This window comes from Gopherus flavomarginatus, chromosome 2, assembly GCF_025201925.1.
Source record: "Gopherus flavomarginatus isolate rGopFla2 chromosome 2, rGopFla2.mat.asm, whole genome shotgun sequence".
NCBI lineage: Eukaryota > Metazoa > Chordata > Testudines > Testudinidae > Gopherus > Gopherus flavomarginatus.
Window position 1 is genome coordinate 90,110,193 of NC_066618.1, and position 15,430 is coordinate 90,125,622.

At 43.7% G+C, this 15,430-nt stretch overlaps 1 protein-coding gene across 8 annotated transcripts in view; it reads right to left on the reverse strand.

The window, feature by feature from the left end:
* The window catches only part of PDE1C (phosphodiesterase 1C), a 556,559-nt gene that overhangs the window by 3,150 nt on the left and 537,979 nt on the right, over positions 1–15,430 (reverse strand). For 4 of the 8 annotated variants that reach the window (XM_050937959.1, XM_050937951.1, XM_050937952.1 and 1 more), the window contains one exon: positions 15,025–15,090. The exons of 1 other annotated variant lie outside the window; for it this stretch is intronic. In XM_050937959.1, coding sequence (XP_050793916.1) covers positions 15,025–15,090 — 66 coding nt within the window. Of the gene's footprint in view, positions 1–13,643; positions 14,086–15,024; positions 15,091–15,430 lie in introns of those variants that run through there. 3 more of the 8 variants (XR_007772331.1, XM_050937954.1, XM_050937956.1) reach the window with 3 other exon arrangements.

Below are 15,430 nucleotides of genomic sequence, written 5' to 3' on the forward strand. Positions count from 1 at the left end.
CCCTGGATGGCCCAAGGAACAGGGAGTTGAAAATGGATTGCCTCACCCTCAGCTGCATTACATGGATGATGGGCACAGCTGAGAATTGAAACCCTAAGTCTACATCTGCAGAGGGTGCACCATCGCAATACATGAAAACAAATGCAAAGGAAGTGAGGAAGACTCAACAAAAATTACTCCAGTTGACCAAGAGCCAATGGAAATCGAGAGCGTTATGATTTCCTGTGTTCTCAGCTGATGCCTGTGGCTATGATTGTGATAACTGAACATGTCAAATCTATGCACTCCTGAGATGAAAACAATGCTGGGGCCATATTTATAACAAAAAATCCTGAGGCCTAATGAATAAAACTTGACTCTGATTATAAATTCTCCCCATTACTGATACAGATAAAAAACAAGAATGTCATTCCCTGAGCCTGTAAAATATTGTGTGTTTTTGAGCCTTGCATTGCTACTCTAGGGTCAGGTAACTACTCATAAAGGGTATTCAACGAAGCTGAAAAAGTACGGCACAGAGAGATTAAGGTCACACAAGAAGTCATGAGCAGAGCTGGGTATCAAACTTAGACTTGCAGCATCTCAGTTGACTGCTTTAACCATAAGGCCAACCATCCTCTCTCTTGTTAGCTAAGAGCTCACGTGTACAAACACAAATAGCAATGACTCAAAGCAATAGCTGCAGGAAACAGTTTGTGAACAATCGCTAAACAGAGATGTTTTTGCACAAACCATTTCTTGAATAATTTTGAAAAACAACTTGGGGGGGGGCCTGCTTGCAGATAATTCCAAACCAAAAGGAACTAAATTTGTCAAACAAATTATTTGTTGTGACCAGTTTGCCCAGATCTAATACGCAAGTTCTATTTTCAGCATCACAGACAGGAACTGAGATAAGTCACTGCCTTTTACCTGGTTTTCCATTGGAATAGGGCTAAGAGTTCTGATGCTTATCTATGTTCTCAAACCAGTGGTCAAGAGTAGTGTATTGTGCAACTTTTCACTTACTTGCTACTAAGTTTTTGGTACAAACCTGAAACTTGGGCTAGGTTCACCGAAGAGTGACTGAATTTTGAGCAAACCTGGGGTACAGACTTTAGGGATACCTGGACAATGTCTCAGGCAAATTTATAGTAAACCAGTGTTAGGGTGGAAACCCATGTGAAATGGGAGCACACAAATACAGAATTCAGAAAAAACATGGTTGCAAACTCACGTGAATCAAATAAAGGGGGGGGGGGGAAGCAAAAAAAATGTAGTTCATCTAAGCCACCTCCTGCCAAACCCACTCAATTTCAGATAGTTCTACGAAAGAGGAATAGACTGAGACTCAAACTCTAGCAGAAGATAGAGTAGGGAGATCACAAGATACTTATAAATATCACTCCTTAGGAGTATCAACCATATCTAATCCTGTGCTATATAGGAGAGATACAGGAAGGGAGATGTACAAATATTGAGTCTGGAGTTTGCCATAGTTATTTCATTCCTAAGTGAATCAACAAAACGGAGGAGAGTCTATTACTGCCACTAGTGCAAACTTTGGGCCTAAGCCTGAGAAGTGCTGAGCACCCTTTACTCTCAGTGATGTGTCTCTTGCAGGATCACCTCCTTACCCAGCTAGTAGATTTGACTTTAGGAAAATTCCTATCAAAGTAATATATATATTTCCCAGAATGCTACATGGTAAAACCTTTGCTGAAATTTTATGGAAGTGACGAGAGTGCCTCTATTTTAAAATGTGATATTCACAATAATGTATAAAGTGGACGAAGCATGGGGAGGTGGAAAGGGGCAGGAAAATCTGACTCGCCATGGACTGAAAAGGTTTCTTCAACTGCGATAGGTCATCTTGCCACATTAGCATATTATCATGTGAACTGGAGATTCAAACCAGGATAAGTGCATGATTCACACACTTATTTTAAGTAAACCCTTGCAGGCTGTTTATTGAGATGCTTGATATAAATTATGTAAAAGAGTACAGAATGAACCAGCCAAAAATAATACACAGAGTACAAAATAAAAAAATAAAAAAATGAGACACAAGAATAAAAACAATAACCATCAAGCAAACCTCCCTGTTCTCAGAGAAATCAACTCTAAACAGAATGTAGAAGGTCAACAGATACAAATCAGGTTGGGGGCAAAAAGCTGTCAAAACTAGGCCTACTGAAATAAACAAGAACTGCCCAGTTTCCTAAAGACAGCCAGTGAGGGAATCCAGCAGTGAGCCTCTTGAAGCGATTTCCACAACTGAAAACTCTTGACTAGGAAAGACCTCCTTCCAGCCTGCTTTGTAGTGAATCGGGAAACTTAAGGCCAGATCCAAAGCCCTTTAAAGACAGTAGGAGCCTTCTCATTGAACTAAATGGCCATTGAATCAGATGCTTAGAGCAAACCAGCTCTGACACCAGTTAGTAACCAACAAGCAAGGACACACAATAAGAGGCATTCATTCAAGTACATAGGGCCTAGTTTATAAAGTATCTATACAGTATATAAAGTATCTATACAGTATAAAGATCTATACAGTAACGCCTGATTCTGTGATGTACTGAGCACTTTCATGTCCCACTGAATTGAGGGCTCTTTCCACCATGCACAAGGGGGCCCTTAAACTGTATTGCATGGGGTACTGGCAGCCAGTGTAGATGGCAGAAAGAAGCATGTAAGCCAACCAAATCCTATTATAAAGAACAAGGCAGAAGCTGCATTCCACATTGGAGCCTTTGCATCAGCTTCAAAGGAGGCCTAATTAGAAGCACACAACAGTGGCTTTATCTGGATAAGGGATAAATGGATGACCATGGTGAGCAAAACAGGGAGAGTCTCCAGCTAAGGCAGAGAGGGCAATCACACCTCTTGATCCTTTTCCTGACATGGGCCTGCAAGCAAAAAGAGCAGGGAAGGTTTCCCCAAATAAGCTCTCATGGCATTTCTACTCATTAACTAAACAGTCATGCACAAACTGGCAACAAGCTCTTCAGAACACTTCCCCTTTTCTACAAACATGACTTCACTCCTGCCTGGTTGAGCTTTCCCCACCTGTGTGTCATCTAAATAACAGTGAAGAAATTTCTAAGTATGCTGCATGCCCATTTGACAAAGTGCAGTTTTGATAGCGAATGTTTTGTAAGCCCTGATGTGATCAAGGATCAAGTACACAGGATTAGATTCTCTCCTCGGTACATGTGGATAACTCTTATTGGCATTCAACAAGACAAAACAATTGTGCATTGATGGTAATTGTGTGAAGTGAAAGTGATGTTTTAAAATAGCACAATAGACTTGGGAAATGAGTCCTTATTGAAAATAATATTGTCAGCACCAGGTGCTCAGAGACAGTCTTTTAGGTTTGATATGTCAGGAAGGAGTTAAAATTCAGCCAGCAGAAAAGACAGAAACTGCTGAGAAGCAAGGACGTAGTTTTTGTCAATACATGATAACTTAGTTCACCTTATCAGTAAGTAAGAACAAACCTTGTGCCCATGGAAAGAAATACTTCAGCAAGGAAAACAGGATCGGGCCCAGACAAGCAAGCAGGAATATTTCAGTAGCACAAACGGCACTGACAATTGTAAACAACTGATAAGCTTATATGGTCAATGCCCGCCCATGCTCCAATATGTCTGTTAGTGTATAAGGTGCCACAGGACTCTTTGCTGCCAATGCCCGCTCAGTAACTTAGTTCTTAGAACAAAATAAACCCTCTCTTCACAGCCCACTGGATATCTCTAAGCATTCATTCCTACCCTGCCACCTCACCCCATCTCCCTCCCCAGCAAGGTAGTCATAAATGTTTGATGCATTTAGGACGACCTCTATATGTATGTACTGTTCTTATTTTTATCTTTGTTCAGGGTTCTCACTTGACTTGTAACAATGTCTGTCTCTGTATGTACAAATAAATGTAAATGAATTAATAAGAAAATGTATATAACTGGCCACGCTGGCATCATATTTCTGAAGCTGCTTGTCAGTCTTTCCAGTACCGTAAATAAAAGCCCCCTTCAGTATTGTCTGTGCTTGCCCGATTCTTGGAAAAAAGAATCTTCTTGCCTAACAGATATAAGACCAGAATACAACAGTTTCATTAAAGAATTCATTGCTAGATAATTGATCATGATGGACATTCTGCAGCTCAGCTTGAAATCTAGAAATGCAATACTGATACCGAGGTGAATTGTTATAAATCATGATAGTCTAAATCTGCATAGCTCCATTGACCTCCATGAAACTACACTGATTTACACCAGTTTAGGATCTGGACCTGCTTTAAAGAAAAGGACACTATTACTAACAGCATGGTAATAAAGTTAGATGTAGTCAGTTGTAATAGTTCAAAATACTAAATATTATAATAACAAAAGCTCCTGAAAATGTTTGAAAATGCGCTGTTAGTGTTACAGAGTAATCCATCCCATACAGAAAAAAACTGTAGCTTCCAGTGGGACTGTTAAAATGACTTGGAGCAAATGTAACTGATCATGGGTTTTGAAAAGTTGTATTCATTTTAACAGATTAAATGAACATAAGGCCACTGCTGCAGCAGCTGACTCACTAGCCCACATTTACTACAGGAATTTCTGTTGTAACAGCAGTTTGGATTTTCACAGAACTACAGCAAGATCTTAAAGACCTGATTTCAGAGATGCTAAAAAATCTGAAATTGAAATTAGGGGTTCAGAATCCCAGAAAAATCAGGCTCTTAATGTACTTAGTGTAAAAAAAAAATCCTCTTTTGCGAGACATGCATCCTCCCACAGACAGAATCCTCCATACAGTTCAGCTTTGGAAAGGACACCAGCGCATCATCAAAGATCTACAACCTATCCTTAAAGATGATCCCTCACTCTCACAGATCTTGGGAGACAGGCCAGTCCTCGCCTATAGACAGCCTCTCAACCTGAAGCAAATACTCACCAGCAACCGCACACCATACAACATAAACACTATCCTTGCAACAAAGCCCGATGCCAGCTCTGTCCACATATCTATTCAAGTGACACCATCATAGGACCTAATCACATCAGCCACACCATCAAGGGCTCGTTCACCTGCACATCTACCAACGTGATATATGCCATCATGTGCCAGCAATGCCCCTCTGCCATGTACATTGGCCAAACCGGACAGTCTCTATGCAAAAGAATAAAGGACACAAATCTGACATCAGGAATCATAACATTCAAAAACCAGTGGGAGAACACTTCAACCTCTCTAACCACTCAGTGACAGACTTGAAGGTGGCAATTTTGCAACAAAAAAACTTCAAAAACAGACTCCAAAGAGAGACTGCAGAACTCGAATTAATATGCTAATTAGATACAATTAACTCAGGCCTAACCAGAGACTGGAAATGGTTGGGTCATTACACTAATTGAATCTATTTCCCTATGTTAAGCTCTCCTTACACCTTCTATGGATCATCTTAATTATCCCATCAAAAGTTTTTTTTCTCCTGCTGATAATAGCTCATCTCAATTGATTAGACTCTTCCAGTTGGTATGGCTACTTCCACCTTTTCATGTTCTCTGTATGTGTAAATATCTCCTGTCTGTGTGTTCCGTTCTATGCATCCAAAGAAGTGAGCGGTAGCTCATGAAAGCTTATGCTGAAATAAATTTGTTAGTCTCCAAGGTGCCACAAGTACTCCTGCTCTTTTTGCGGATACAGACTAACACGGCTGCTACTCTGAAACCAGAAAGGACATGGAAAGGCACTGAGTTATTGCACTTCCATTCTGATGCACTTTCTCTTTTTATTGTTGTTATTTATAATGAGGCAAATGCAGCCCAACAGCTCTGCTGACATGGAGGTTCCCTGGCAGTGGAACTAGTGTGGTTCTCCTCTGGGGACAGAGTGAGACTAGAATTATAAGATGCCCAGCTCCAGGAGGGCACCATACACAACAACGGAGAGGAGGCACATGGGCTGGAGAAGGAGTGAGAATCTGAAGCTGCATGGCTCCTTACCTTGCGATGGGGTACACTGGTGTCACTGGGGGCCTTTGGGCTGACATAGCACTTCCCACAGTTCCCATTGGCTGGGAACGGCGAACTGCAGCCACAGGGAGCTGAGGAGCTCCATGCCTGCAGATGCTCCAAGTAAACAAAACATCCCAGCCCGTCAGTGGCTTATCCTGACAGGCCGGGAGCCAAAGTTTTCCAACCCTAGAAATATAGGTGCTTATGAAAGGGTCATATAGTTTTTGCTATTTTTACCTGTCCATTTTGGGAAGTCAGCTTATAAACAAACGGGCTAATGAATGAGTATATACAGTTTACACTTCCAGCATCAAGGAATCCCACAATGGAGGAGAAGCACTTCAGCCAGCCCCCAGGTTCATGTGATGGCTTTCATCTTCAGCTGCTATGCAGAATAGGCAAACAGAGCTCTAGTAACTGGGCTTTATGAAGACTGCAAAAATCTCACCTGTGAGCAGTATAGGGTTATATAATTTCAAAGGTACATGAAATGAACTAAACCGGGGGTCGGCAACCTATGGCACGCGTGCCAACGACAGCACACGAGCTGATTTTTAATGGCACACTGCTGCCTGCCGGGGTCCCGGCCACCAGCAGCAGGCTGAGTGGGGCCAGTGGCCAGGACCCCGGAAGGCAGCAGCGTGCCGTTAAAAAGCCTTCCCGTCCCGCTCTTCTCAGCCCCTCCTGTTGGCATTTGCACATGCTTTCCTGACCTCCATCACTTCCGGCGGGAGGTTGTGTTTCTGGGTTAGCGTGTCCATACTGCTACCTGGTGTCTGCAGAGTCTGAGCAGCTCTGGAAGTGGCCCTGCCGGCAGGGGCAGGAAGAAGGACCTCGGCCCACAGGAGTTGCAGTGTCCACGAGGCCTGTAAGTGAGGAAGAGTCCTGGGTCCCAGCTGCGCTGTGCACCTGTCTGCCCTGAGTACGGCCAGCCCCGCTCCCTGGACTCAGGCAGGCTGCCCCGGGGTTGGAGCCCCAGTGCCAGGATTAGCTCGACTCTGTACTGAGGCAGGTCGCATCCCACAGCCCAAACCCAAGTCCAGGGGCTGTGGCTCGCCACCTGCTGGACCCTGGAAACAGCTGGGTCATGCCACTTTCCCCACCCAGGTCACTGGACCCTGCTCCCCTCCGGCACTGAGGGGAGAACCCAGGAGTCCGGTGCCCTGGTCTCTGTCTGCCCCCCACCCCCTCAAACAACTAGAGCCCAGCTGGAAACCTAGGAATCCAGAGTCCTCGCTCCCAGCACTCCTCCCTGAGCATCAGACACCAGCCCCTTCCCGGAGCCCAAGAGTCCCAACTCCCACCCTGCTCCCCACTCTACCCCCACACCCCTCAAGCCCTTGTCTTGATCCCTGCACCCCTCCACACACATCCAGCCCTCTGCCTGACCCCTGCACCCCCCTCACAGACACCCAACCCTCCACTCTTCCCTTCACTCCCCTTACACAAACCCCAGTCCCTGCCCTGACCCCTGCACCCCCCACAACCCCAGCCCTGACTCCAGCACCCCCACACATACCCAGCCCCCTCATGCCCCATGCCATGACTCCTGCACCCCCCTCATATGCCCCCAGCCCTCTGCCCTGACTCCTGCACCCTCCTCACATGCCCCTAGCCCTCTGCCCTGACTTCTGCACCCTGACATATACCCAGCCCCCCCCACATCCCATGCCCTGACTCCTGCACCCCCTACAGCCCAACCCCCACCCCGAGCACCAAATGGGAGCTCCTGCACCGTGCCCCCCCATTCCCACCTGCATCCCTCACACCAAATGGGAGCTGTCTAGGTAAGCACTCCACACCCAAACCTTCTGCCCCAACCCTGAGCCCCCTCCTTCATTCTAGCTCCTGGCCAGACCCTACACCCCAACCCCCAGCCTGCTCCTTCACCCCTAGCCCTGTGCTCAGTGCACCCCACCTCAGCTCAGTGCAGAGAGAGGAAGAGAATGGGCTCGAACCAGGGAGAAGGTAGGTACCAACTGTATGTGGACAGGGCCGGGACCCCAGACCGGCAGCGGACTGAGCCACTCAGCCCGCTGCTGGGCTTGGATCCCAGCTGCCAGTCCCGCTCAGCCTGCTGCCGGCCCCGGGTTCTGGCTGCCGGCCCCTTGCCAGCCGGGGTTCCAGCCGCTGGTCCCACTCAGCCTGTTGCCAGCCTAGGTGAACGGAACCCCAGGCCGGCAGCGGACTGAGTGGGCCGACAACGTAAGATCCACATTTTAATTTAATTTTAAATGAAGCTTCTTAAACATTTTGAAAACCTTGTTTACTTTACATACGACACTAGTTTAATTATATAATATAGACAGAGAGAGACCTTCTTAAAAAATGTTAAAATGTATTACTGGCACGTGAAACCTTAAATTAGAGTGAATAAATGAAGACTCAGCACACCACTTCTGAAAGGTTGCCGACCCCTGAACTAACTACAGATTATGTTCCATAAGGAAAATCCTTCATGAGCCCATTTTCATGGATGACTACTTGGGAAAGTTACAGATGCCGTCATTTTCTAAGCTGGTATTTAGCTGTTAAATGAAGTGAAAGCATTCAGCAGCTTTTCTCTTACTTTCTCTTCTTTTGCCACTAAAGGGGTCTCATGCAATAATTAGGAGCAGCACCTCATGGACAGTGGAGGAGGAGAATCAAGATTGAAACGCTCCAGGAATGTTCTGTGCTGGGGGAGGGGAGAGGAATTAGTCTCCAGGTAGTTTTAAAAACATCTGTTTGTACAAAGACTCAGTGGCCCCAGTTGTCTCCTTCAGTAGAAAAACTCACAGGAGGGAAAAGAGAAAAACAGTACCTTCCAAAACAGCATGAGGATCTCGCTGCTGTGGGGTCACCAGTTCATTCAGGATTCAAACTCCTGTAGGCCTCAGTTGCTAGACACGAGAGTCCTCTGAACTGGTAAAGTATACAGCTCACTGGCTAATGTCTTACGTTGCTCTCTGTGCTCAATCATGTGCAATCAGCTTGAGAGCCTGGCTCTTTAGCTCATGCTATGGTGGCAGAGACTTTCAGCTCTAGAGGCCACCAGTTCAACCACTGGTCCCTCAGCCAGGATGGTAGACATCACACATGTACTCCCCCTAGTACCAACATGTCCCCACACAGGGTGTGTGCACCCCTGGCCATATCCCAAAACATACAATTTGAAATGCTTGGCAGTACTAGCTGCTACCACATCTTTCTGCATTGAATAGAGGGGTTGTGGCTGCCAGCTGAGCAGAGGAGCTTGTGGGGAATGGTCCTTGAGTCTTTTCCTCTTCTCAGAGCAGTAGCTACAATTTGGCCTAATAGTTGTAAAGTGGAAATTGGCAAAATTGGTTGGAAAATATGTTTTGTTTCGGAGCTTCTGAAAGTGTATAACAGCAATGAACCCAAGAAATATAACTGCCAATTTATTAACTGTATCTCTTTCTTTCCCTTGTGTGCCTATCTATCCAGCCATCCATTTCTAAGACACTTATAAGCTATGGGATGAAGGCCCAGATTTTTAAAATTATTTAGTGTCTGCAATGCTCAACTGACTTAGGAACCTACATTTCTTTTTTAAAAGACCTAAGCATAAATACCTTTACAAATCTGGGCCTGAGCACCAAAAGTTATAGCTAAGTTACAAAATCAAAAAAAAACCCCAAAGCACAGAACTTCATTTCCTCTTCAGTGCAGGAAAACTGGGGGAAAAAATAACATTGTCATTCTTCCTACTGGAAAGTTACACAGAATAATCACCAACCTGTGCTCCTACCTTTACCCTGAAGGTGAGTTCTGTAATACATCAAATGCTTAATGGAGTTTTCTCCATCTCTATAGCAACATGAATTCATCAAAGAGGCAATTAACAATGATTTTCTTCTGCCTAGGTTTTGCCTCTATCATAACAAAGATATTTTTAAAATCTACAGTCCTGGAGAAGATGTGAAATATGTGAAAGTATGTTTGGGAAGGATTGTAGGGAGGAGGGGGAAGAGTCAATCTTAAAATGGCTATTCAGTACCCAGTGTGCTTCACAAAAGAGCCTGTAGTTCTGGCTGCGAAGCAGAAGAAATGTCCCTTTGGCAAAGAGATGTTGTATTCAAATAACAGTTGCCTAATTATTACCCTTATTATGCTGCTGCTATATACAGCACTGTATGCAGGGTTAGATTCTTTGACCTCTCCTGGGAAACTCACAAACTAAGTCACATCAATAGAAGTGAAAATACAACCTTTGGGGTCTATGAGTGGACTTGTGCTACCTGTCTATTTAAATTGTAAGCTCCCTAGAGCATGAACAATATCATTCTCTGTGCATAGAACAGATCTGTGCACACAGATGCTGTGACGGGGTGCCAGCCCCACACTGACCCTCACAGTGTTAAAACCAGCATAGAGAGGCTGAGCAGCAGGCAGCCAAAGGAGTGGCTGCAGGGGAAACAGCCAATTAGGGCGGTGGCTAGACCAGCCAATCAGGGCCCAAATAAAAGGAAGCTGCAGACCAGAGCCACCTGGTCTGCTGCAGGAAGCCCTAGGGAGAAGACTGGTTTCCTAGAGGGCTACAGTGAGATCAGTACCTGGGGCGGGGCAGGTGAGGTGAGGTGAGGTGAGGTGAGGTGAGGTGAGAGCTCCTGACAGGCTGCCAGGACTTATGGGCTCGAGGCCTTGGGAAGAGGGCAAAGTAGCTGGAGCCAGAGGCAGGAGCAGAAGGAACTGAGGCTGTGGGGAAGTGGCCCAGGGACTAGAGAGAGTCAGTTGGAAGGAAGAGGCAGCAGGAAGCTATTGTTTGCAGGGTCCCTGGGCCTGCCTCCTTCTCCCTCCCCCTAGATTTTGAAGGGGTGGCCTAGCTGTGGATTGCCAAGCCACTGTGAGGAGTGGCTGGACTCTTATTGGAGTCTTCCAGAAGGGGGAGAAACATGATAATGACATGCCTAGATGGCTGTGTCACCAAGCAGATGCTGAGAGAAAGGAGCTGTAATGGGTCTGCAAGCAGAGAAGAGGATGGGAGAGCCACCACCACCTGAGGGTGCACCTGCTGGGACTGAGCTAATTCCCAAAATGCCCAGCAGGAAGTGCTAGGGTGATGAGTGACCCCATGACAGATGCTTAGGGGAAAAAACAACTAACTAAAGCTTCCCATTGTTTTTCAATAGACTGTATGTAATGTCTAATGGATTCTGTGGCTTTCTTCAAGTGAATAGAAACTTTTATATATAGGTGGTAAAGAGCATATCTTGTCTTCTTCAGTTTGTCTTTTAGATTGTAAGCTCTTCAAAAACAGAGACTGTCTTTATGTTGGATCTTATCTAGCCCTGAGTAGATTGCTGGCACTTAATAAGGAATAATAATAAAGATGCCTCTCTTTATTTTGGTGTCTCTCTTTTGTTGATGGACAACTGACCCAAACCTTTGCCCAAAATTTCAATGGAACTTTTTGGGTAGTTCAAAGGGTCCAGTTAACTTCTTTATTTTTAAGTTATTTTTCATTTTTACTCACCTTTGCATTTCTGGTTCTGGCTCAGACCAAAGGCATAAATGTAGTAATTCCACAAGAAAGATTGGAAATAGCATAAGAACAGCATGGCTGGAAGCAGGAAATACTGGAAATCTAGCAAGAGAGGCCATTTTTGTGAGACCCAACATGGTTCAGATCAGATAAGTTTTTTGGCTAGTAATCCAGAGTGTTTATCTGAACTGAATATCCAGACTGTTCAAAATTCACCCAGACCTTGTTTGTATAGGTTTGCATACAATATGCTGTGCACCTGTGGAGGGCTGGGAATAGAATCTGTAAAGAACTTTGGCATCTTTCCAAGTGAGAGGTGCTGCAGTGTACATAGCTTTGTAATTTAAGGTTTTAGTTTCTGAGAACTGCCACCTTTAAATTTCTCCGAGTCTTCTCTTTGCTGTAAACAGCTGACATGGTGTGTGGGATTTTGAAAAGCATTCAGCACTGGTGAAACTCTACTCCCACTGAAGTCAATGAAAGATTTGTCATTGACTTCACTGGGAACAGAAATAGGTCAGCTCTGAGCATTACTCACAACCACACCCTTCAAGTTCAATTCATATGCATCCTGCCACAGAGGAGATGCATATACTGTGATCTCTCATGGAGACTTTACGTTTGTTCTTTCTTGCTTTGCTGTTTTCCCTGAATCTGCAATAAAATCATTTTGAAATGAAATTGGACAGTTGCTCTTTGTGTATGGAAAAAAATAAAAAAAAAGTGGTGAGGGTGAGAACTGTACAATGACATATAGCTCTGCAAAAGTGAGGGGCTCTCCTGGTTAAATAGAACAAACAACAAAACTCAAGTTTTCCGGTAGAGAACATGATGCATGTAGGTGGAGATGGGGGTGTCCCCCTCCTGCTTCTTAATGGAGCACAGCTGCCTCCAGCAAAAAGCAGATGCCTAGAAACTTAAAAGTGCAGTACATAAATAGCAGATCAGGATTGTTACAAAGCTATATGCCCCACAGGGCTACATAAATATTACACTTAACTTTTCCCAGCAATATATCACAAGTTTGTGGGTATAACTAACTGGCTCATGCCCTGTACCAAACTATAAACATTTCTATGTGAACTCTACAATGGCGTGTACAAGTACAATGGTACATTATGATATATTCACATTCAGAAACGCTATTAAGTCAATGCCAAAACATACACTGATGTGGGAAAGTTTTAATAAAGAGAGAGAAAACACTGCCAGTTATTTTTTTAAGTGCCACTCAGAAGCCTTCTTTGTATAATCCATTATGAGATAGTTATCAATACACAATGTGACAGAGCAAAGACTGAATAGGCACAAGGTTTACATTGTATGGATCAGCTAAACTACAGTAAGATAGTGTGAAGTGTTCTCCTGCTGTAAGGTACATAGACAGAGCCATTGCTGCCTTCACTCCTAAAGGAGGATGTTCACGATTGCTGGTGTTCAAGTCAGGTGACCTAACAATAGTAAAAACAATGGAAATGTTAATTAGTCAGTACACTCAAAGTAACAGCCTGAAAATCTGCTCCCAGCTGCTGCAATACACACATTTTTGCTGCTATGTATACTAACTTTATGTATCAACAGTATAAGACAAATACAGGAGTATGTGCTATACTAGAGATATATTAACATATTCCCTCAGCATTTATGTATTTGAATTCTACCCCTTCTGTTTAAAATAGCTCTTTTCATAGCTCTCAAAGCACTTAACCTTGAGTAAGCATTATTATCCCCCATTGTATGGAGGGGGAAACTGAGGCACAGAGCAGTGAAGTGACTTGCTCAAGGTCACCCAGAGAGTTGATAGCAGAGAAGGGAAGAGAATTTATATCTTGTGTAACATTTTCCAGAGCCTGATCCTCTGCACTGTGCTCCCTCCTCTTTTTAGCTACCCTGTTGTAATTACCTACATTCTGAGAGCAAATATTACATGCAAGTAGGCTGGCAATATCTATTATGTGCAAGTGCTCACTAGCTTATTACAAAATGTCATGGACAACACGGATGAAAAGCAGTCTGTAAACATTGCTTGTTAAAACAAGTGTATTATCAGGGGAATAGTGCAAGAGTGCAAACAACATATTAAAAGCAATCTAGAAAGAAATTCCTCCTCTGCTGTCCATAAATGTTTAACTTATACATTAACCACCCATTAAAAAAAAAAGTACATGCCTTTCCAAAAAATGTCTCCAAATATTGGAGCTAGTAGGCTTTTATTATGACAGTAATCTTCAAGGCAGTCCTATCCAAAGTCATCTGAAACAGGAGCACACATATAACAATGTCAATATAAATGTACACACACATTTTAAAAAAAGTATAGCACCCAGGGCAAGGATGTTAAAGAAATGGGAGCAGGCAAAATCTACAGCTAATGCTACAATACCTATTAACTACTTCAGCCAATAATGAGGCATTCAATACATTAAGAGAATGATTGTATGGTGTTTACTGTACTGTACCTTCTATTTAGGAATTGCTTCAGGCAACGTTCATAACAAAGGTCTTCAGAGAAGTGATGTGACCAGTTTCTTATGTTTTACTTTCAGTGATGGTCCATATTTATTAGAGGACACAGTTGTGCATGAGGCTTCAAAGAGTATGCTGCTTCATCTGAGAAAATTAACATTTTCAAGTATCTCTCCATTGTTTTACTGAGTTACAGCCAGTGATCTGTACAGCTTACACTGGGCTGTACCTCGAAGAAAAGTCTGCTGACTGTGCTGTTATTTTGACATGAAATTCTCTCATGCCACGGCTAGCAAGAAGATGTCAGTCACACAGTGATGTGCTATTGCATATTGATGTACATATGCAGAGCTGTATTATACCTTCAATACCTGCATTTACATCCCAAGTAGACCTCAAAAAATGAATGTGGTCACTAATTCTTCAATGCCTTTCCAAATCAGAAGTGAACTGCTTTCGCTGGGTTCTCCTTTTATTTATTTTTTTTGAACCACACTCCAGGTGATTCAATATGAACTTACCTGTGCTCTCGTCCAATGTCATACAAAGGTGTATGTCCTTACTACCGCCTCCATGCTGAGTCATTCTGAGTCACCATTTCATATTGCTTTCCCTTATTGCCCTCCCTCCTTCTGTGTGAAATTGTGTGAGACAATGGGATAAAGATAAAGGGCCTCTGGAGGATGGTATCGCTGACATATCAAAGAGAGAAGAGACTTGGGACAAGAGAGAACTGAAAAACAGCTGCCCTGTGATTCATCGAACAAACATATTACTTCTCTTCTACTCCTCTATGTGGGTTATGAGAGCAAAGCCCGTTTTTCTTACCACATTCAGCAGACTAAAATAATTTGCACAAAGCAATCCATAAAACATAAGCTTTTGTTTTTTTTAAAGTTAACACAGCGTCCATCCAATCGAAGTCTCAAAACAGGAGTGAATTTTTGAGTTAACTGTAACCTTGGTGGGTAGGACTTAATTCTTGGAGGAATTACTGTTTGAAAAGATAAAAATCCTTCTGATTACCTATTTGTGTGGCTGTGCAGGATACAAACACATTCTGGCATGGAGGTACCTACTGACCTGGCAACGTAAGGCGGCTTGTTGTGGAACCTGAGCCTGGTGCCTCGTTTGAATGTTGCTTTGAACCTTTAAAAAGAAAGAATGGTCTCAGAAGTGACGGGTGAGCTGCAGGTCTGCCTCTGTGCAAATGCTTTTTATACTACCACTGCCACTCAATATGGTCAGCTCCTTTCTGTCATGTCTTCTCAACTTGTTCTTAGCAGCTTTAGTAATGTGGGTGGAGCTAACTTCCTTACAAACCAGGCTACTTTCCTCTATTTGAGCAGCCTTATTTGGCCCTTTTGATTTTAGAGGAGCCAACATCGAATACCTCTTCACTTGTTTCTGGTCAACTTTTTCAGCAGAACATGGGGAAAGTGATAAATGATTTTGTTGATGGCATTTTCCTCCATATTTTGACCAGTTT